This window comes from Stenella coeruleoalba, assembly GCF_951394435.1.
Source record: "Stenella coeruleoalba genome assembly, chromosome: 20".
In the NCBI taxonomy this organism is placed as follows: Eukaryota; Metazoa; Chordata; class Mammalia; order Artiodactyla; family Delphinidae; genus Stenella; species Stenella coeruleoalba.
In genome coordinates, this window is record NC_137166.1 from 54060971 (window position 1) to 54082346 (window position 21376).

The window sequence follows — 21376 nt, forward strand, 5'->3', positions numbered from 1 at the left end:
CAAAAGTGGCTTTTGTATAAAAAAGATATATTAATATTCTGGCATGTTTATTATGATGTCCCTTTTTTTGCCTTATATATTGTATGCCTTTCTTTTGCAATTTGTTGTATGAACCTAGTTAAATAAATTTAAAAATTGCTCTCTCTTCATTACGTATATTTTGGAGCCAACGAACTGGATATTTTAGGGCACTGAACAGGTAGGGAGTTGTTCTATTTAATGGCTGTTAATATAACTGGAGAATATTTCATTTATTGATATTTAATTGTGATATACAGAAGGTGGTCTTTCAGAATGTTTTATGCTTCTTCCTGGGTACATAGATTTACAGCACGTTTTTAGAAGAACATTTTGTTTTTTAAAATACTGTTTTATCATATTCACCATTTTCTCTATGCTATATTTGTTTCCCAATTGGAAACCGCCACTCCTTGAGATTATACATTGAATAAGTTAGTTTTGCATTATTTACTGTTACAATTATTTACTGTCTGTCTTTTTAGCATTCATTTCTATTTAACAAGTATGCACAATATATGTATAGTATAATATTCTTTTCTCCTCAGTTACAAGGCACCAGTATGTTTACTGCTAATTGGTATATGCTTTGGTGTCATGGTTGAAAAATACACTTTCTTTGATAGCTAACAGAAGTTTTCTCAATGTGATTGTTTTTATCATAGGTTGTTTGAAAAATGGGTACCCAAAATTTAAGTGGAATTACCTCGATCACTTTATCTTTAGTAAAGAATCATTCCTTTTGTGTTTGTAAAGGTTTTAATATCATGATTGGGAATTTTCATAACTCTGTTTTGTGTAAGTACTAATTTTGGTGTAATATCATTATTTAACATGAACTATTTACTTATGAATTGGGATGAATAGGGTACTTACGGTTCTTTATATCTTGTAGATATCTCTCACGTACATGTGATCAAGAAATTACAACTAAATGCAAACACTGATAGAGCAGAAGTATTCCAAACACTGATATTGGGAAGACATGAAAAAATCAAGCCTTTTTACCTCAGGGAAATCCAGGAAAATGTACATGACTTTGAGTCTCAGCCAAGAGATGAGGAAAGAAATGATAAAGGAATGCCTGTAAACCATAACCAAAAGCTGGCTGATAAGAGAGATCGACATGGTAGAAGTGTTGCAGGAATCAAGCCTATTGAAAACAGGCTGGCATTAAGCTTTCAGGATGAACTGCATATGTTCAAAAGTGAAGAGAAAATTGATGAATTTAATCAAGCTGACAAGAGTATCAGCATTAGTGCCTCATTTTCACCACTTCAAGGAACTTCTCCTACTGTCCAAACCACCATTTCTAATTCATATGAGAATGATTTTATACATCCTTCAGTACTGACACAAGACCAGAGTGCATGCGTGGAAAGCCCTTACAAATGTAATCAGTGTGGCAAAACCTTTCATCAGGGCTTAAATCTCACTCAGCATCAGTTGATCCATACAAAAGAGAAAATACTTAATTGTGATGTATGTTGCAAAGTCTTTAGTCGAAATTCAGACCTTGCAATTCATCGAACAATTCATACTGAAGAGAAATCTTACAAATATAACGAGTGTGGCAAAACCCTTAATCATGCCTTGCAGCTCACTGGACATCAGATAATCCATACAAAAGAGAACTTATATAAATGTGATGTATGTGAAAAAGTGTTTAGTCAAAGTTCATACCTTGCAGTTCATCAGAGAATTCATACTGGAGAGAAACCATACAAATGTAATGAATGTGGCAAGGTCTTTAGTCAGAATTCATACCTTGCAAAACATCGCAGAATTCATACTGGAGAGAAACCTTACAAATGTAATGAGTGCGGCAAGGCTTTTAGTCAAAAAGGAAACCTTGCAAGTCATCAGAGAATTCATACTGGAGAGAAACCTTACAAATGTAATGAGTGTGGTAAGGTATTTAGTATTAGATCAACCCTTGTCAGTCATCAGATAATTCATACTGGAGAGAAACACTACAAATGTAATGAGTGTGGCAGAACCTTTTATTTTGGCTCACACCTCATACAACATCAAATCATCCATTCAGGAGATAAGCCATATAAATGTGATGTATGTGGCAAAGTCTTCGGTCAAAATTCATACCTTTCAGTTCATCGGAGAATTCATACTGGGGAGAAACCTTACCAATGTAAAGACTGTGGCAAAATCTTTAATCACAGCTCAAACCTCAGGAGACATCAGATAATCCATACAGGACAGAAATTATGTAAATGTGATATATGTGGCAGAGTCTTTAGTTATAATTCATACCTTGCAATTCACCGGAGAGTTCATACTGGAGAGAAACCTTACAAATGTAGTGAGTGTGGCAAGGTCTTCAATCGGAATTCAAATCTCGTAATTCATCAGAGAATTCATACTGGAGAGAAGCCTTACAAATGTGACGAGTGTGGCAGCTGCTTTAGTCGAAAAGCATACCTTGCAAAGCATCAGAGTGTTCATACAAAAGCGAAACCTTACAAAGATAAAAACTGTTGAAAAACCTTTACTTAGATCTCAACTCTCACTACGTATCAGGTAATAAATACAAAGGGGGAATCATATTAACGTGATATATGTGGGAAGGTCTTCACTCAAAATTGACACTTTGGGCTTCCCTGGTGGCACAGTGGTTAAGAATCTGCCTGCCGATGCAGGAGACACAGGTTCGATCCCTGGTCTGGGAAGATCCTACGTGCTGCAGAGCAACTAAGCCCGTGAGCCACAACTACTGAGCCCGCATGCCACAACTACTAAAGCCTGTGTACCTAGAGCCCATGCTCCGCAACAAGAGAAGCCACCGCAGTGAGAAGCCTGCTCACCACAACGAACAGTAGCCCCCGCTCGCTGCAACTAGAGAAAAGCCTGCGTGTGGCAGTGAAGACCCAATGCAGCCATAAATAAATAAATATTTTAAAAATCCTTAAAAGACAAAACAAAACAAAATTGACACTTTAAATGCATGGGAGATTCATAGTGGAGAGAAGCTATGCACATGTCATGAGTGTGGCAAAGCCTCACCATCACATAATCTATACTGGACAGAAACTCTAGAAATGTATTGAATTTCTCAAAGTCTTCAGTCAAAATTCATACCTTAAGGTGCACCGAAGTTTCATATTGGAAAGCTGCCTGACAAATGTGATGAGTGTGAAAAATCCGTCAGTGTACTTAGAAGCTTATCTTACTGTCAGGTAAGCCACACTGATGACGAACTTTAAGCAGGGGTTTTAGCAGCTGTCCACGTCTTAGGCTTCACTGTTCACATCTTAGCCTTCATCGGGTAGGTGTGTTTAGTATGACCAGTCCTTAGACAAGGAAGTCATTCACCAAAGAATTCATTCTGGAGATTACCTCACAAATGCCATGAATGGGCAAAACCTTTACTCAGGGCTCACATCCCGCCAATCATCAGATAATCCATACTGGACGGAACATTACAGATGTACCAAATGTGGCAAAGTTGCAAGTTAGTGCTCACTTGTCACTAGATATTGGAATATTTATCCTGGAGAGAAACCACTCAGATAATGATGTGTGTGGTAAGGATTTTACGCAAAAATCACAAGATGGGAAGGTATTGGAACTATCCCTTACTAATGCAACTAGTGTGGCAAAACCTTTACCTTGAGTTCAAGCATTTGGCAACAGTGCAGAGCCCCCTGAAGAGAAACACTAAAGATGTATGAGCAGAGGCTTTATCCTGGCTGCACGATTCACCAGACTTCTCAGCATGTGTCTTTGAGAGGAACCACACGAACTAATATGTGTGCTAAGGCTTGTACCCAAAGACGGAGTTTCTGAAACAGAGGATTTAGTTTGGAGAGCAACGTTTCAAATGTAATGAATGTTGTAAAAGTTTTCATCAGGTATCTACACCTTCAGTGTAATGATAAAATCCATACAGGTCGGAAACTATAGAGATTTACTGAACATGGAAAGAATTTGATGAAACGATGCGTCCTGAGGTTTCACCACAGATCTCATATGAGGGATAATCCTTACAAATGTAATGAGTTAGGTAAATTTTTTGGGCCATTCTTAAATCAGCCTACATATCAGAGAATCTATACTGGGAATAAGTGTTTCTCCAGGATTAATGTGAGATTGTTATGTACCTTAGAATCATTACAGGTCACAGTATGTTAAAAATTATGAAATGGTATGTATGTGACAGGAAGAATAACGTGCGAATGGCCAATTATCTTCACTGTAAATATTCTATTAATTGAATTTTATTGAAAAAGCCACATTACTATTTATGCCTTTCAACCTGAAGTTTGAAGTCTGTTGATCTTATGCCTTCATTACAGGCCTTTGATGATTGTCTCTGGGAAGGAATCAGTAACATAAGGGGGCCAACTTCATTAGGTGTGGTTCATTCACATCCGTGTTCCCTGGAAAAACAAGGACCCTGAATTACCAAATTCAATAGTTGTGAATTAGCAACAGGGAGGAGCAGAGAATAATATAAAACTGCCTTGACTCATCATGCTTGTTATGTTCAGGGTCCATGGATAGGCCACTGTGCGTTATAGGACAGAATGCTCTACCAGATGACCATGAACAGAGCAGTAAGGACATTAAGGGACTGGACTTGCCAAGAGAGGAGAGTGACAGGTTGCTAGGGACTGATTATGTGGTAGGAACAATGTGTCGGAAAAGTTGGTCACTTCCTCCCCTGCATGTGAATTGGTGATGTTTGCATCTATGTTTAATGAGAAATTAGACTCATTCTTGGGAATTGAAGGGAGAGCAGTTAACATTAGAGGAAAATTTAATAACTGGGTGAGGCTTGTTGGAGGATAAGCTTACGGTTTCAATGTCCAGTTTCTCTCAAAGGAAGGAGCCCTTAGGCTTTTTTATCAGTTTGTCCAGATAGGCTGAATAAGAAGAGGTTTTCCTGAGGTGTCAACAGTCAAACATCAAAAAAATGGAGTCAGGGGAATTCCCTGGCAGTCCGCTGGTTAGAACTCCGAGCTCTCACTGCCGTGGGCCTGGGTTCAGTCGGTGGTCGGAGAACTAAGATCCCACAAGCCGCATGGTACAGCCAAAAAAAAGACAAGAAAAGAAAAAATGGAGTCAGACTCTGATAAAACACTGAGGCAGAGCCCCCTCGCCTACCCACTTGTATCCCTCACAGGTGTCCTATATTAATAAGTCTACTTCTTGCCTGTCACTTTACCTCTCTCTGAATTCCTTCTGCGCTGAGACACAAAGAACCTGAGGCTCAGTGAGTCCAGAGACCAGATACTGAAACCCCCACCAGGTGGGAGAAATTAACTGTGTGCTACCCACAAGCATGTACACCCCAGACTGGTGGGAAGGAGAAGGTTGAGGATGTTGACTCCCACTTACCTCACCACCAGCCAATCAAAAGAATGCCCACGAGCTGATCACGCCCTCTCTGAACCATTACTATAAAACTCACTACCCACTCCAGGTTGGGAAACACAGTTTTGAGGGCATTAGCCTGCTGTGGCCCCTTTGCCTGGCAGAGCAATAAAGCTGTCCTTCTCTACTTCACCCCAAAAGAAAAGAAAACAAAACAAACACTGAATGCTTACTCTTGAAATTCCTGAGTTCTTGACTTGGCAAACCATACTTTTCTTCATGCTAACAATTTCTTACATTCCTTTTTCTGCAGCACACATACATTCCATTGTTCAATATGGTTCTTGAAAATGCTTGTAAAATCCTATTTGGATAACTTGTCAGAGATATTTTTACCTTAGTTTAATAAAATTAATGTTTGGAAATGTTTATTAGATAATATAACTAAGCAGTTTACTCAAAGAGCAATTTTCTAAACGCTATTAAAATTTGAGTTTCAGATTATGCTGGTACACAATGTGTTACGTTGTTTTCTACTGTAATAAAAAATGTTTTGAATTGTTTCCTTAGTGATAATTTTTTCTGTCACATATATTTCTCCTGTTTTATAGCATGGGATATGTAAATCAGTGGGTTGTTTTGGGACTTCTGTGACATGATAATGCCCATAAGGCAATGACAGGTACAAAGTAGGTGCATTATAAATATGAAGAAAAACTTACTTCAGGGCTTTAGTTCAGTGACAAAACTGGAATGGCAAAATGGTGACATGAAATCTCTCTTGTGGGACTTGGCTATGGTCAGGTGCTTGAAAATCAAGTGTGTGTGGAATTGAACAAACGTGCAGTGAAGTGAAAGAAATTATAAGGATGAATGAGATAGACTGCAGAATTCCAATTATAGTGTGCGACAGGGAGAGAATCTCCATTCCCAAGTGTCTGGAAGCTGTGCTGCCCTTTCCTATTGATATGTTCACATTCAGAACCAGAAGATGTTGCAGAGAAAATAACATTTGTGCTACTTTTAGTATGTCAACTGACACCCAGTATCCTCCACATAGAATTTGTTCCCAACCAAGAATAATGTATTTTTCTTTGATAAGTGATCTTGATTATTATTATTTATTTATTTATTTATTTAGGCTGTACCATGTGGCTTGCGGGATCTTAGTTCCCCAACCAGGGATTGAACCCGGGCCCCGGCAGCAAAAGTGACGAGTCCTAACCACTGGACTGCCAAGGAATTCCCTGATTTATATTATCTTTAATATGAATTATTTCTGTCTGTGATTCATTTCTGTTAGTAATATTTTATGATGAATTTTTTATTATTTTTTTTTTTTTGCGGTACGCGGGCCTCTCACTGTTGTGGCCTCTCCTGTTGCGGAGCACAGGCTCCAGATGTGCAGGCTCAGCGGCCATGGCTCACGGGCCTAGCCGCTCCGCGGCATGTGGGATCTTCCTGGACCCGGGCACAAACCCGTGTCCCCTGCATCGGCAGGCGGACTGCGCCACCACTGCGCCACCAGGGAAGCCCTATGATGAATTTTTGAAACTTCATTTGGGATTTAATTGGTCATTTTGTTTACTTTCTCTTTTTTTTCTATTAACTTTGTCTAGTTTTTTATCCTAGTAATACTGGCCTTATAAATTGAGTTGACAAGTACTCCCTCCTTTTCTTGTCTTAAAAAGAAATTTTATAGCCTGCTGTATAGCACAGGGAACTCTACTCCATACTCTGATGGCCTATATGGGAAAAGAATCTGAAAAAACAAGACAAAAAAAGTGGATATATGTATAACTGATTCACTTTGCTGTACACCTGAAACAACATTGTAAATCAACTATACTCCAATAAAAGTTTAAAAATTGAAAAAGAAATCGTATGGAATTACTGGTAATTCTTCTTTATAAACTTGATAGAATTGTTGGATAACATCGGTGTGACTTTGTTAAATTACCTTTTGTAAAGTTGAGCCCCTGAGTGTTGCAAGTTAGGCAACAACTCCACAAGACTGCAAGAGAAAGTGAAATGGAGACGTTTATTACTAACAGATTCTGGAGGAGCTACAAGGAAGGTATAGCTGGAGGGAACATGTAAGAAGTGCAGGTAGGGTCTAGGCAGAGAGCATGGGGCCGGACCTGGGGCGTAAACCTTCTTTAGGGTCCATGGATAGGCTGTTTAAATGGAATTGGTGAATTCAAACCAGAAAGAAAAGGAATTACTAAGCTTCAGTGGGGGAAGGGGAGCCAGATTTAAAGAAGAACCAGGGGAAGGCCGGGGGTTATGGGGAAGCGTGGTTGTCACGAGGGCAGTCCAGGGAGTCATATCCCTGTGACCCTGGGCTGTTAACCTAGGATGTGCTGTCAAAGGAAAGACTAATGTCAGTTCACAGCCCCAGCAGGCCACTAGACTATACCAGATAGATGCTGAAACAGCCATATTATGGAGTAGTTTATCTAGGATCTCACAGTCACCATCTCAGCTTGCAGATTTCTTTCTTGGGTAGTGGGGATTTTGGAATTTAAAATTTTCTTTGTAATTCAAGGTAGTTAAGTAATCTGTTTCACATTGGTGATTTAGGTTACTCGTTTCATGGAATCAGTCCATTTCATCTTAGTTTTTAAGTATTATTTTGTAGAGTTTTTGTAATAGTTCATTTCTATCCTTGTCTGCATGTTCTATAGTGATATTTCCTGTTTTACCTAATAATCAGTAGTTTTGTTTAGTGTGAACAAAGGAGGGAAAAATCGTTTCTGAGAAAAGCTGCAGTTATCATATATACTAATATTATTTACAATCATTTATCACCTTTCTGTGAGATCATACATGTCTGCCCTTTGGTATCAGTCTTGGCCACTTGACTTAGGCAACCCTTCCTTTCACTTGAGAAGATTGCACTTCCTTGCCCATTTTATGCAAGCTTGGCTTTTTGAGTTCCTGGGCCAATTTGGTGTGAGTAGAAAGGCATGTTTCAAGTTTAAATGGAAGGTTTCAAATCTTCTGTTTGTTTCGTATAACCCTGTCTTCTCTCTACTGCAAGAACGGTCTTGGATAGACTGAAATTTTATGCTGAATGACAGAATCAAATTATACAAACAAGCAAGGGGTGAATAATGATACATATGATATGAGGAAGAAATAAATGTTTGTTGTTGTAAGACATTGAAAATTCAGGAATACTTGTTACATAACAAAACGTGTAAAAAGGTGACTGGTACATTTTCAATGACCTTTTCTTTTTTCATGCCCACCTTAACCTCCCAAAGTCAAGGTTATAGGCGAGAACTCATTGGCTCTCATTCCTTCTCTCATATATTGCCTCTTTCCATTAGAATGTCCATTTAATTTGGATTCAGCTACAGATATATTACCTTCTTTGTCTAACTACACTGGGTTGACTACAGGTTTTCAGTTTTAACACTTCCAACTGGTTTATCATTGAATATTTGTAAAATAACCTTACTAAAATTGCCCAGTTTCATGGTGCTGCCTTCACCTGAGGAAGGAAGCCTCAGAACTACATGAGCTCAGTTAATACTTCAGTCCCACCACAAACAGGAAGTGCACACTGAGGGCTAAAAAGCCAAGCAAAGAAATCAAGTGAGCCCTTAGACTTTTAGTGTATTGGTAAATTGCTGTTCCTTTCCGATGAGTGCTCTTATTAACTCCACATTTAATTTACTATTAAACTACTATGTGATATTAACATACCTGTTAATAACTGAGGGATGATCAGAATTGGAGAAGCTACCTTAAGTATTTCCTGTCGAGGAATAGAGAATTAAATAAGATTTCCTTGAAACTACAGAATATATTCAATTGAGGGTAGGCACTTAAAATGCTACTTTAATTTTTATTTTATTATTTATTTGTTTAATCATTCATTTACAAACAATTCTCTTGGCCCCACTGCACAGCTTGTGGGATCCCAGTTCCCCGACCAGGGATCAAACCCGTGCCTCCTGCAGTGGAAGCATGGAGTCCCAGCCACTGAACCGCCAGGGAACTCCCCCTTAAAATGTTATTTTAAAGTTATGTTTCTTTCTTTGGCCCGGTAGCAGGGCTTGCAGGATCTTAGTTCCCCGACCAGGGGTTGAACCCGGGCCCTCGGCAGTGAAGGCTTGGAATCCTAACCATTGGACTGCCAAGGAATTCCAGAAAGCTATATGTTTCTGGACATGAAATGATTCTTATATTATCATTTTTAATTTTTCATTTTCCACATACAAAATATTGACTCCCAAACATCAAAATTATATTAAATATATGTACTACAAGTATCCACATTACAATCCGTTCTCAAGCATATATATATATTTTTTTGACCGCACCGTGCGGCTTGCAGAATCATATTTCCCCAACCAGGGATTGAACCCTGGCCCTCCGCAGTGAAACCTCAGGGCCCGCCAGGGAATTCCCAAGCATATATATATTTTGTTGTTGTTGACCTAGCCACACTGCATTTAGGATCTTAGTTCGCCGACCAGGGATCCAACCCGCTGCCCTGCAGTGGAAGCGCAGAGTCTTAACCACTGGACCGCCAGGGAAGTCCCATATTTCCTTTTTTTAATAAGATACCTGGGCCTTCCCTCTTCCCTGGTGGCTCAGTGGTTAAGAATCTGCCTGCCAATGCAGGGGACACGGGTTGGAGCCCTGGCCTGGGAAGATCCCACATGCCGCAGAGCAACTAAGCCCGTGTGCCACAGCTACTGAACCTGCACTCTAGAGCCTGCAAGCCACAACTACTGAGCCCATGCGCCACAACTACTGAGCCTGGTCTGTGCTCTAGAGCCACGAGCCACAACTACTGAGCCCATGTGCCATAACTGAAGCCCGCACACCTAGAGCCCATGCTCCGCAACAAGAGAACCACCGCAATGAGAAGCCCGCACACCGCAACTAAGAGTAGCCCCTGCTTGCAGCAACCAGAGAAAGCCTGGGCGCAGCAACAAAGACTCAATGCAGCCAAAAATAAATTTATTTAAAAAAAAAAAGAAAGATTCCTGGGACTTCCCTAACGGTCCAGTGGCTAAGACTCCACACTCCCAATGCAGTAGGTCCGGGTTGCATCCTTGGTCAGGTAACTAGATCCCATGTGCATGCCACAACTAAAGATCTAGAACCAACGCAGCCAAATATTTTTTTTAAAAGATACCTTGGACTTCCCAGGTGGTGCAGTGGTTAAGAATCTGCCTGCCAATGCAGGGGATATGGGTTCGAGCCCTCGTCTGGGAAGATCCCACATGCTGCGGAGCAACTAAGCCCATGCACCACAACTGATGAGCCTGCGCTCTAGAGCCCGCGAGCCACAACTACTGGGCCCACGTGCCTAGAGCCCGTGCTCCACAACAAGAGAAGCCACTGCAATGAGAAGCCCGCGCACCGCAACTAGAGAAAGCCCACGAGCAGCAACAAAGACCCAATGCAGCCAAAAATAAATAAGATACCTTTCATATTATTTTAGGTGTATTTTTACAACAAAAAGTGCTATATATATATCATATTTATATTTTGCTCGTTATGTATGATGGAGACCATTCCAGTCTACTGACTTTACTCACTCTACTAGCTTCTCACGCATAGCCATGTATTCCCCTAATTTCTCACTCCCCTCACATAAAGGCAAGGTCATAGAACCAGTTTTGCCAAATGCGGAGGTACTAAAGGGTTTCAAGCAGGAAAATGTTCCGAAAGGCGGTTTCTACGTGGACCGAAAGCAGAAAAGGCAAGGGCTTCGGTACTGGCCTCAGAGAAATTTGAAACCCAAAGGGAAACGGTGCGCGATCTGTAACAGTGATTTACATGGGGAGGAGGGGCGGAAGTGGGAATTAAAAGACCGCAATGACTCCAAAACCCTGAGGATGGAGTAAAGGGACCGCGAAGCACAGATTTCAACTAGCAAAGAGAAACGCTCTGCATTGCTACTTCGTTCCAAAAATTCCATTTCCGGGGCCGTAGAGAACTGCGCATGCGCCTCGTGAAGAGGCCGACCGGCCGGGGCGGGGCCTGGACGGACCGCTACGGCCGTGTTTGGGGGTCGGTGAGGGGAACCCTGTCCGGGAAGGGAACGCGGGAGGGTTGGGAAGGGGGAGGGCCCGGAAGGTGCTTCCCTGTACTTGACGGGCTTGTTTCAAATTGCAGCCTGTAAAAATTTTAAGTTAAAGCTCACGATTGTGGGGGCCAGTTATGTCGGAAACTAAGATGTTTCCTATAAGGAAGTTGAACACGGTTTAAATAAAATCTGTTTCTAACAGTAGGTTGCTCTCATGTCCTGCTAGTAAGGCCAAAGTTATTCAGGTTTCTGGAAATGTGGGTCTCCTAGACTGGTGGGCATGGGGCAGTGGTTGGCTCCAGGAACGTTTTGTGCAACTCGAATTAATTTTAGCAGTAGGAAGTAAGAACTGAACTTGTCCCTGTATTACACACTAGAATGAGAAATACAAAACTCTCCTTGGGTCGAATGGGCTATTTCATACTGACACCCTGCAGAATAGCTTCTCCGTTTCTATTCCCCTTTCACTCCACAGGCCAAATTCAACAATCTGCTCAGTTCCAGAGACTCAGGGACCAGACGTAGGGTCAGACTGGAGGACTAAGGCAAGTGATAATTTAGGTCAGTAACCGTTGCTTCAAAAAGAGCAAAACGTTTCCAAAATTGTTATAAATTGGACTTCCCTGGTGGCGCTAGTGGTTGGGAATCTGCTTGCTAATGCAGTGGACACAGGTTCAAGCTCTGATCCGGGAAGATCCCACATGCCGCGGAGCAACTGAGCCTGTGCGCCACAGCTACTGAGCCTGCGCTCTAGAGCCTGCGAGCCACAACTACTGAGCCCACATGCTACAACTACTGAAGCCCACACGCCTAGAGCCCGTGCTCCACAATAAGAGAAGCCACCGCAATGAGAAGCCTGCGCACCGCAACAAAGAGTAGCCCCCGCTCGCCGCAACTAGAGAAAGCCCACGCACAGCAACACAGCCAAATAATAAATAAATAAATAAAATTATTTAAAAACTTGTATTGTTCTTTCTTTTTGCTAACGTGTTTTAACTATTTGCCGTTTTAAAACCAAGTCTTTACACAGTGAATTGTATAAACAACTCTTTATACAATTACATACATCACTATATGTTTAAGGTGTAAAGCAAAATAGTCTGACTTCCCTGTATTGTGAAATGATTACCACAATATGTTTAATTAGCATCCATCATTTCATATAGATAAAATAAAAGGAGGAAGGGCAATAAGAAAAAATTTTTTTCTTTTGAAGAGAACTGCCTTATTTTGCAAAACGTTTATCCTATTCCACACTTGTGCTGAATTACCTTCAAATAGCTTTGAGAAAAACTTGTTTGCATCATAATATACTTAAGTCAATAATAACTAAATATAATGCAATTTCAAATTCACTATATGTTCATTATGAGAGTAATTAGAAATTTACCTTTGATATTTAAACTGTAATGTATTTTAGCTGTTTGTGTTCTATTGCTGAAAATTCTCTTACGAGCCTGTAAAATATATAGTATTCAGAAGACATTGGGATTTATTCTCATCTAAGGAATAATTAACTTCGCCATGTTTCTAAGGGCATTTAGTGGGGAGGTATATTCTCTTTAATATGAACCCTAAAGAAAGTAAAACTAGATTATCAACTATGCAATAACTTCATTTCTACCTCAATATTTTTATGGCAATATCTGTCATTAAACATTTACTACAAAGTATGTTTTCCTACATCCCTACAGGTGGAAGATTTCATCCATAGGGAAATGGCAATCAATTGAAACATGATGTTTACATAGGGATATTAGCATTTAAAATATTTTCAGTCAAAATGAGCAGAATGTCCTGGTGTAGCATACATATGAAAACATAACATTTTTTAAAAGTTTCAGTGACCGGAATAAATTTTGGGATGTTTATTAGAAAGATTAGTCTGTATTATGGAAAATTTCAAACTAGCCATGTTGGCAAAAAAGACGTTTCAGTGTGGACTTCCACGATTCCAATCAGGGAAATGAGTCAGTGGTGGAACATTTCATTAAACACAGAACAATAGAGGAGGATCTGATTATAAGGCTAAGTCACGAATCCAATTTTTTTTTTTTTTGCGGTACGCGGGCCTCTCACTGTTGTGGCCTCTCCCGTCGCGGAGCACAAGCTCCGGACGCACAGGCTCAGCGGCCATGGCTCACAGGCCCAGCCGCTCCGCGGCATGTGGGATCTTCCCGGACCGGGGCACGAACCCGCGTTCCCTGCATCGGCAGGCGGACTCTCAACCACTGCAAGTCCTCTCCCATTTTGAGATGGCCCACCTTCTGTCTGTGGAGTATGTTTCTCTCTAAATAAATCCACTTCTTACCTATCAAAGCAAAATAAAAAACACTGTTACCGACAGTAACTTAAAGGAAGCACTTGAGCCGACTGGGAAGCGCGCACGAGCTGACTGGGAAGCACCTTACAGTGCCCGCCCCCTGCCCCTCCTTCTCCCTCTCCCTGCGGCCGACCTGGGCACTCTCCTCGCCCCGCCCCTCGCCGGAAGCGCTCTGCCCAGGCCCCGCCCCCCGGAAGCCCTGCTTCTAATCGGGCGCTAGTAGTTTCCATAGGACCTGGAAGTAGAGAGTGGGGCGTGAAGATGTTCGAGAGAGAGTGAGCTTCTCCTTTTTGTTGAAAAGTTTCGCAGCGGGCCTCTCTTACTACCTCCTCAGGGTCTTGTGAATGACTACGGACCTAAAATCCCCACACCCGCCCCTGAATTTATCCCCGGTAAATTCAGATCTAGCCGGTCTGAATCTTTTCGGGGATCTTTTCTCTTCGGGTTAGAGATTTCTCTGAGGATGGCCCTTGCCCTTGGTTTTTAACACCTTCCGTCCAGGTAGACACCACCTTTCGCAACACTTTGCTGCTTAAAACCTGTTAACTGTCTCGACCTCCCCTTGTAAAGTCCTTGACCGCGAGGTGGATTCGCCCTTCACCCCACCCCCAGCCTCGCCCTCTCGGCCCCTGGAGGGCAGCGCCGGTCGCCCCGCTCCCGGACAGGCCGCGTTCTCACCCCGGTCCTGGGGTTCTTCAGAGCCCGCCCCTCTCCTGAGACCCCCTCCCTCCCTCCCAGCGCCTCTGTCCTCGCGTCTCCTCAGGCCGGTCCTTCTGCTCCACAGGCTTCTGTCTTGGTCAGCCCTTCCCCTCACCCCGCATAGGGGGACGTGACCTGCGCCAGCCTTGTGGACACCCATGGTTCTTCCGTGCCAAGTTCAACTCAGGTGGAAAATGGTCTCTTGCGGTAGGCGGGCATCTTATTCACTCGCCATCTTTCTAAATATGGGGGCGAAGGGGGATCAGGAGAAGCAGAGACAGAGCGATCGAGAGAGGGATAGAAAAACTGAGAAGCAGAAAAGAATGAGGGAGAACCAATGGGAACTTAGACGGTGGCTGAGGGACTTGCAAAGAGATAGTGAAATGAAATAGATTTAGCCTTGAAACTAGCGGGCCAATAAAATAGAGAAGTAAATTAAAAAAGCCGGATCTCCGGGTGGGCAGCATGGCGAGAGGCCTGGTAGGAGCGAGGGCAGCAGTGGTGAGGCCCTGCACACAGTGAGTCCGGGAGAGGATAAAAGGTGGAACGAAGGCTTTCAGAGCAACAGGTGCTGGGAGAGAAAGAGGACAAAGGGGGACACGAAGAGCAGAGGAAGACAGAGCAGGAAGGAAGCGTCGCCAACTGAAGTACCGGCAAGTGGGGAGGAACGGAAGAGGTGTAACCCAGAGGGTAGACAGGGAGCGGAGGTGGGGGAGAAAGAGGAACAAGGGGGAACAGGCTGCAGAGTGGGGCAGGCCAGGTGTGAGGGAGGAAATAGAGAAGAGGGCAGGAACAGCAGGAGAGCGGAGGGGAGCAAAAAGACGTAGACGGAGAAAACTAGGGAGACAGATAAACGGAATGAGATGGTGACACATAGTAGCGCAGGTAGGTGGTGGGAGCTGGATGCAGTTGGATGGTGAGTTGTTTGGATGTGGATGATTAAGTCGTGATATATGATTTGTGGTTTTAGAATATAGTACATTTAAAATTTGTTTAAATTATACAAATGAGGATGAGAATTGCAAAGCTGCAGTCTACAGGCTTATGCATTTTGTGATTATTTATATGAGAATATAACTTCCATTTGCAATCCCTATTCAGCCAGGGGGACAGTGACTTGATTCACTTAGTTGTGGGTCACGCCCTTCCCTTTTCCTGGCATGGAGTAGGGGTCAGGGGAGAGGACACCTGGGGCAAGAAATGACTGACTCTGTCACTACATGGTGCCTTTTTAGAGGAACATTTATTTAAAGTATTTTTTTGTGTGTGTAATGCATTTAGTTTTTCTTTCTCTATTCTGTATAATTTGTTTTGTAAGTTGGAATAAATCTTAGTTCATTCAATTTCTCCTCTCCTATAAATAAGTGTTTCTTTCTGGAATAATTTTTGGTCTTCTACAATCAACTCATATCATTCTTTTCTAACATTATAGTCTCAATTTTTCAAAACTTTAACACCAGGGGTTTCCCTGGTGGCACAGTGGTTGAGAGTCCGCCTGCCGTTGCAGGGGACACGGGTTCGTGACCCGGTCCGGGAAGATCCCACATGCCGCAGAGCGGCTGGGCCCATGAGCCATGGCCACTGAGCCTGTGCGTCCGGAGCTTGTGCTCCGCAACGGGAGAGGCCACAACAGTGAGAGGCCTGCGTACCGCAAAAGAAAACAAACAAACATAGAATAGGCAAACAGTGTATGACACCTTCCTCTGGCTAGTTATCCAAAGGAAACAAAATCATTATAGTGAGGGAAATATTTGCCCTCCATTGACCATTACTGCATTATTCACAGCAGGCAAGATGTTGAAAGAACCAAATGTTTGTTGACAAGTGAATAGATGTAGAAAATTTATGTCATCCATAAATTGTGACATTATTATGACAGAAAAAGACAGACATTTTTTTGGAAAGTAGAAATATCAGACTTATAGCGCCGTAGAGTATAAAGGTTCTTACAAGGGTTTGGGTAGTGTGGTAACTGGGGAGATGTTGGTCGAAGGATACAACATTCAGTTGTAAATGTGTACAACATATACCTCTCATGTACAGCATGCTGACTATAGTGAATCCACTGTGTTATTATATACTTGGAATTTCCAGAGAGTAATACCTAAGTGTTCTCAGCACACAGATACAAAGATTACTGTGAGTTGGTGGAATTGAAAGTTACCTTATTGTGATTATTATTGCACAGTGTTTACATGTGTAAAATAACGACATTCGATGACTCATATGTACACCATTCTTACTCATCAGTTATACCTCAGTAAAGCTAGAAAAAAAAAAGAAAGTGGGGGCTGTGCTGGACTAGGCTCCTGCGGGTGTTGCTCAACACAGGCCTCCCATTAGATCATTGAGGCATTTTTCATATACATGTTTTGTACCCTTTGACCAGAGATTTCACTTAATATTGTTGGTGTGGGGTCCAACCTCAATAATATTTGAGGTGCCCCAGGTGATTCGAATCTGGATGCATCATTGAACATCAGGACTCTGGGTCCCCCCATTCCTGAGGGCTGAGATCTGGGCTGAGGGTGAGGGCTCTGCTCTGCGTGGGGATGGATCAGGGCTGGTCTGTGACCTGCAGGGGATCGTCGGGTCCCGCTGAGGTGCCCGCTGCTGCTGGGTACGTGAGGGCCTCACCAGGAGGGGAGCCTGATCTGAAGAAAGGGTGGGGAAACTCCTGTGTAGGTCTCTGTGTGGGAGTTACTGTCCTGAGTCCCTCCTGGGACAGTGGGCAGCAGAGGACCATCTGTTCCCCATGCTGAGGGCTTCCCTGTGTGTGTGGTGGTGACTCAGGAAGGGGGTGTGTTGATTCTAAGCATTAAACAGCATGTTTCCAACTTTCAGGGTCAACATCTAAAGAGTGTTGCTACCTGGGTAAGAAGCCCGGAAGAGGAGGAAGAGGAAAGAAAAGGAGTCAGAAATGGCTCTTTCTCAGGTAAAGTTGTATTCTCAGCTGATTCTTCTGTCTGTCCTTCCTGAGATGCCCTTCTTTGGGCTCACTAATCTCTGACTCTGAAGTATCCCGCCTGCCACCTGTACATTCACTGTCACCCGGTTCTTTCCCTCAGGGCCTGTCATCTCCACTTAGATCCCGTCTCCCCATGACCCAGTGACCTGGAAGTTGTGAAGAGGCTCCGCTGGGTGTAGTCCTGGGCAGGGCTTCACACCCATGGATTAGAGACGTGGTGTTAGTGCTATTGGGCAGCCGGGATTTTTTAGGGCCCCATCTGGATGCACTGTCCGCTCTCTGTAAACAAGGGTAAAGATGCTGCACATGGAAGTCAGATACTAATATGCACAATACCTGGTAAAATCTGGAAATCATACCAATTATGGACAATTTGTTCAGACTTTTTTAAGGCAATTAAGCTAAACGAGTGAATCGCTGACTTCAAATCTTAATGATTGTGAATGGAATGGAAAGTTCAGAAACAGACATCAGTGATAGAGGGTGTTTTAGACCATTAGCAAATTTAGTCTTGAAATCAACCTAAATCTCTGACAGTTGGAAATTCTTCATATCACTTTCATTACCTCCATTCCTCAGAGGTTGTCTTTCTTTTTTTTTTTAATAAATTTATTTATTTATTTATTTTTGGCTGCATTGGGTCTTTGTTGCTGTGCGTGGGCTTTTCTCTAGTTGCGGCGAGCGGGGGCTCCTCTTTGTTGCGGTGCGTGGGCTTCTCATGGCGGTGGCTTCTCTTGTTGCAGAGCACGGGCTCTTGGTGTGCGGGCTTCAGTAGTTGTGGCTCGCAGGCTCTAGAGCGCAGGCTGAGTAGTTGTGGCGCACACATAACTACTTATTTGCTCCGCGGCATGTGGTATCTTCCTGGACCAGGGCTTCAACCCACACGGTTGAACCCTGCATTGGCAGGTGGATTCTTAACCACTGTGCCACCAGGGAAGTCCCTCAGAGGTTGTCTTTTTACTCTGGGTTGTATCCTGTGACACAGAAGTTTTTACCTTTGCTGTAGGTAGATTTACAGCTTCATCTTTTTGCTGATAGATCTAGTTTCTCTGCACCATTTGTTATTGAGACTGCAGTTTCCCCTTCGTAATCTTGGCACCCTTGTCTATACATTTTATATATATTCAAAGGCTTATTTTTGATATTCTCGTCTGTTCCACTGGTTTATGTGTCTGTGTTTCTGCCAGTACAACATCATCTTGATTACTCTGTAATGTGTTTTGACATCCAAATATGATGGCCTCCATCTTCTTTTTCAAGAGTATTTTGGCTCTTTGGGATCCCTTGAGATTCCATATGAATTTTAGTATGATTTTTTCTATTACTGCAAACATTGCCGTTAAAATTTTGATAGGGGGTCCATTGCATCTGTAGAGCACTTTGGGTAATATGGTCATTTTAAGAATATTATGGTTTCCAATCCATGAGTACAGGGTACGTTTCTATTTATTTGTATCTCCTTGGACTTCTTTTTGCAGCATTTAGTAGTTTTCAGTATACAAGTCTTGCACCTCCTTCGCTAATGCTTTCCTAAATATTCTGTTCCTTTTGATGCTATAGTAAATTGAATCGTTTTCTAATTTTCTTGGACATTGTTCATTGTGTACAGAAATGCAGCTGAGTTTTGCATGCTGATGTTTTATGCTCCAGCTTTTGTGAAGTTGTTCTTTGAAATAGTTGTTTTACTGTGGAACCTTTTTAGTTTGTACATCTATAACCTTGTCACCTAAAAGAAAAGATAATTTTACTTCTTTTTCAATCTGAGTAGCTTAGAATTCTCTTTCTTGTCTAATGGCTCTAGCTAGGAAGTTTATTACTTTCTTGAACAGTAGTGCAGGGTGTGCATCTTTCCCTTTTTTTGTTGTAAGCATTTATCAGTGTAGACTTCCATTTTAGTACAGCTTTGGTTACCTGTGATAAATTTGGTATGCTGTGTTTTAATTTTTATTCAGATATTTTTCCCATTTCCTTATAATTTCCTCTTTGACCCACTGCTTCTCTAAGAATGAGGTGCTTAATTTCCACATTGGGGGGATTTTCCTGTTTTCCATCTGCTCTTTATTTCTAGTATCATTTCATTGTGCTTATTTATTTATTTATTTGGCCACTTCGGCTGGTGGGCTCTTAGTTCTCTGACCAGGGATTGAACCCGGGCCCTTGGCGGTGAAAGCACGGAGCCCTAACGACTGGACCGACAGGGAATTCCAAATTTCATTGTGTTTGGATAAGATCTTTTTTTTATCACCTCAATCATCTTAAATTTGTTAAGATTTGTTTTGTGGTATAAGGTATGTTCCGTCTTGGAGAATGTTTCACATGTGCTCCCGAAGGATGTGTTTTCTGCTGTTGTTGGGTGGAGTGTTCTGTACATGTCTGTTAGGTACAGTTGTTCTATGGTGTTGTCCAATCTTCTGTTTCTTTATTGACCTTTTTGTTTTCATGCGTATGTAAAACTAGAGTCTTGAAGTCTCTTACTCACGTTTTGCTCTAGTCTATTTCTTTCTCTATTTCTGTTAATGTTTGCTCCATTTCACGGGGAGGTCTAATGTTAGATGTATATATATATATATATTTACTTATTTATAATTGTTATATCTTCTTGGTGATTTGTATCTTTTATTATTATATAATACCCTTTGTGTCTTGTGTCAGTTTTTCTCTTTAATTAAATTTGTCTGATATAAGATTGTCACCTCTGCTCTTTTTAACATGGAATATCTTTTTTTTTTAAGGTTATTTATTTATGTATTTATTTATTTTGGCTGCGTTGGGTCTTTGTTGCTGTGTGCGGGCTTTCTCTAGTTGTGGCGAGCAGGGGCTACTCTTCGTTGCAGTGCTCAGGCTTCTGTTGTTGTGGAGTATGGGCTCTAGGTGCTCAGGCTTCAGTAGTTGCAGCATGCAGGCTCAGTAGTTGCGGCATGCGGGCCCTAGAGCACAGGCTCAGTAGTTGTGGTGCACGGGCTTAGTTGCTCTGCAGCATGTGGGATCTTCCCAGACCAGGGATCAAACCCATGACCCCTGCATTGGCAGGCTATTATTAACCACTGAGCCACCGGAAGTCCCGGAATATCTTTTTCATTCATTCACTTTTTGCCTTTCGATGTCCTTAGATTTGTAAATGTTCACCGCTTTTACTCTTTGACCTGCTCTCTCTCTGTTTCTCACTCTAGGTCTCTGTTTTTCCTCCTGTTACTTCCTCTAGTGGTCCATGCTCAGGCACACTGTACAGTGGTGAAAGGCAGGAGTCCTGGCCATCCCCCTTCACTCTACTGTAATTTTTGAGGGTATGCATTGGGTGTTTCCTTCTGATCATGATGTTTGTTGAAATCTTCTTGCTTAATAATGATATGTTTTTTCAATATTGTTTTTTGTGAAGATTTTTAATTCTACACATAATTGTAAACTTTAATATTGTGATAATTTTTTCTTAATCTATTTAATTAGTATATAACAGTAGTAACTTTTCTAATTTTGAATCAGTGTTTTATGGGTGGAGTACACAGACTGTTTTGCATTTGTTAATACCTACTTGTGTACATTTTAGTGGATAAAATTTTATTTATATTTTTGACTCTAGGTATTTTATAGAGATTGGAATTTAAGTGTTCTACACTGTTCATGTTAGTACCATTTAGTGACACTGATACTTTTTCATGGTCCCAAAGGTGCTAAAATTCACATGAGTAACATTGATGATGGAAAAATGTTCACGAGAACTCCTCTCATTCCAGTTGATTGTGTGTTTACATATGTGTCCATGAGTTCATGGATTTGCAAGTCTATGTTTTGTTTTGTTTTTAATATTTATTTATTTATTTACTTGGTTGTGCCAGGTCTTAGTTCCGGCAGGTGGGCTCCTTAGTTGCAGCTCACAGGCTCTTTAGTTGCGGCACATGGGCTTCTTAGTTTCGGCATGCGAACTCTTAGTTGCCACATGCATGAGGGATCTAGTTCCCTGACTAGGGATTGAACCCGGGCC

General features: G+C 41.9%; 3 protein-coding genes and 1 long non-coding RNA gene across 6 annotated transcripts in view; 2 read left to right on the plus strand and 2 right to left on the minus strand.

Moving 5' to 3' along the window:
- Positions 1 to 7162, plus strand: part of LOC307178860 (uncharacterized protein) — a 29696-nt gene extending 22534 nt beyond the window's left edge. For all 3 annotated transcript variants that reach the window (XM_079907475.1, XM_079907474.1, XM_079907476.1), the window contains one exon: positions 914 to 7162. In XM_079907475.1, coding sequence (XP_079763601.1) covers positions 914 to 2517 — 1604 coding nt within the window. In that variant the 3' untranslated portion in view covers positions 2518 to 7162. The remainder of the gene's footprint in view (positions 1 to 913) is intronic.
- LOC307178866 (uncharacterized protein) overlaps positions 1 to 21376 on the minus strand; it is a 342766-nt gene that overhangs the window by 281299 nt on the left and 40091 nt on the right. The gene's annotated exons all lie outside the window — the stretch shown is intronic.
- Positions 1 to 21376, minus strand: part of LOC307178861 (uncharacterized protein) — a 389700-nt gene that overhangs the window by 122330 nt on the left and 245994 nt on the right. The gene's annotated exons all lie outside the window — the stretch shown is intronic.
- LOC307178875 lies at positions 13973 to 17803 on the plus strand. Its single transcript, XR_013825303.1, has 3 exons — positions 13973 to 14122; positions 17274 to 17364; positions 17498 to 17803. It is a non-coding gene; the product is annotated as an uncharacterized lncRNA (long non-coding RNA).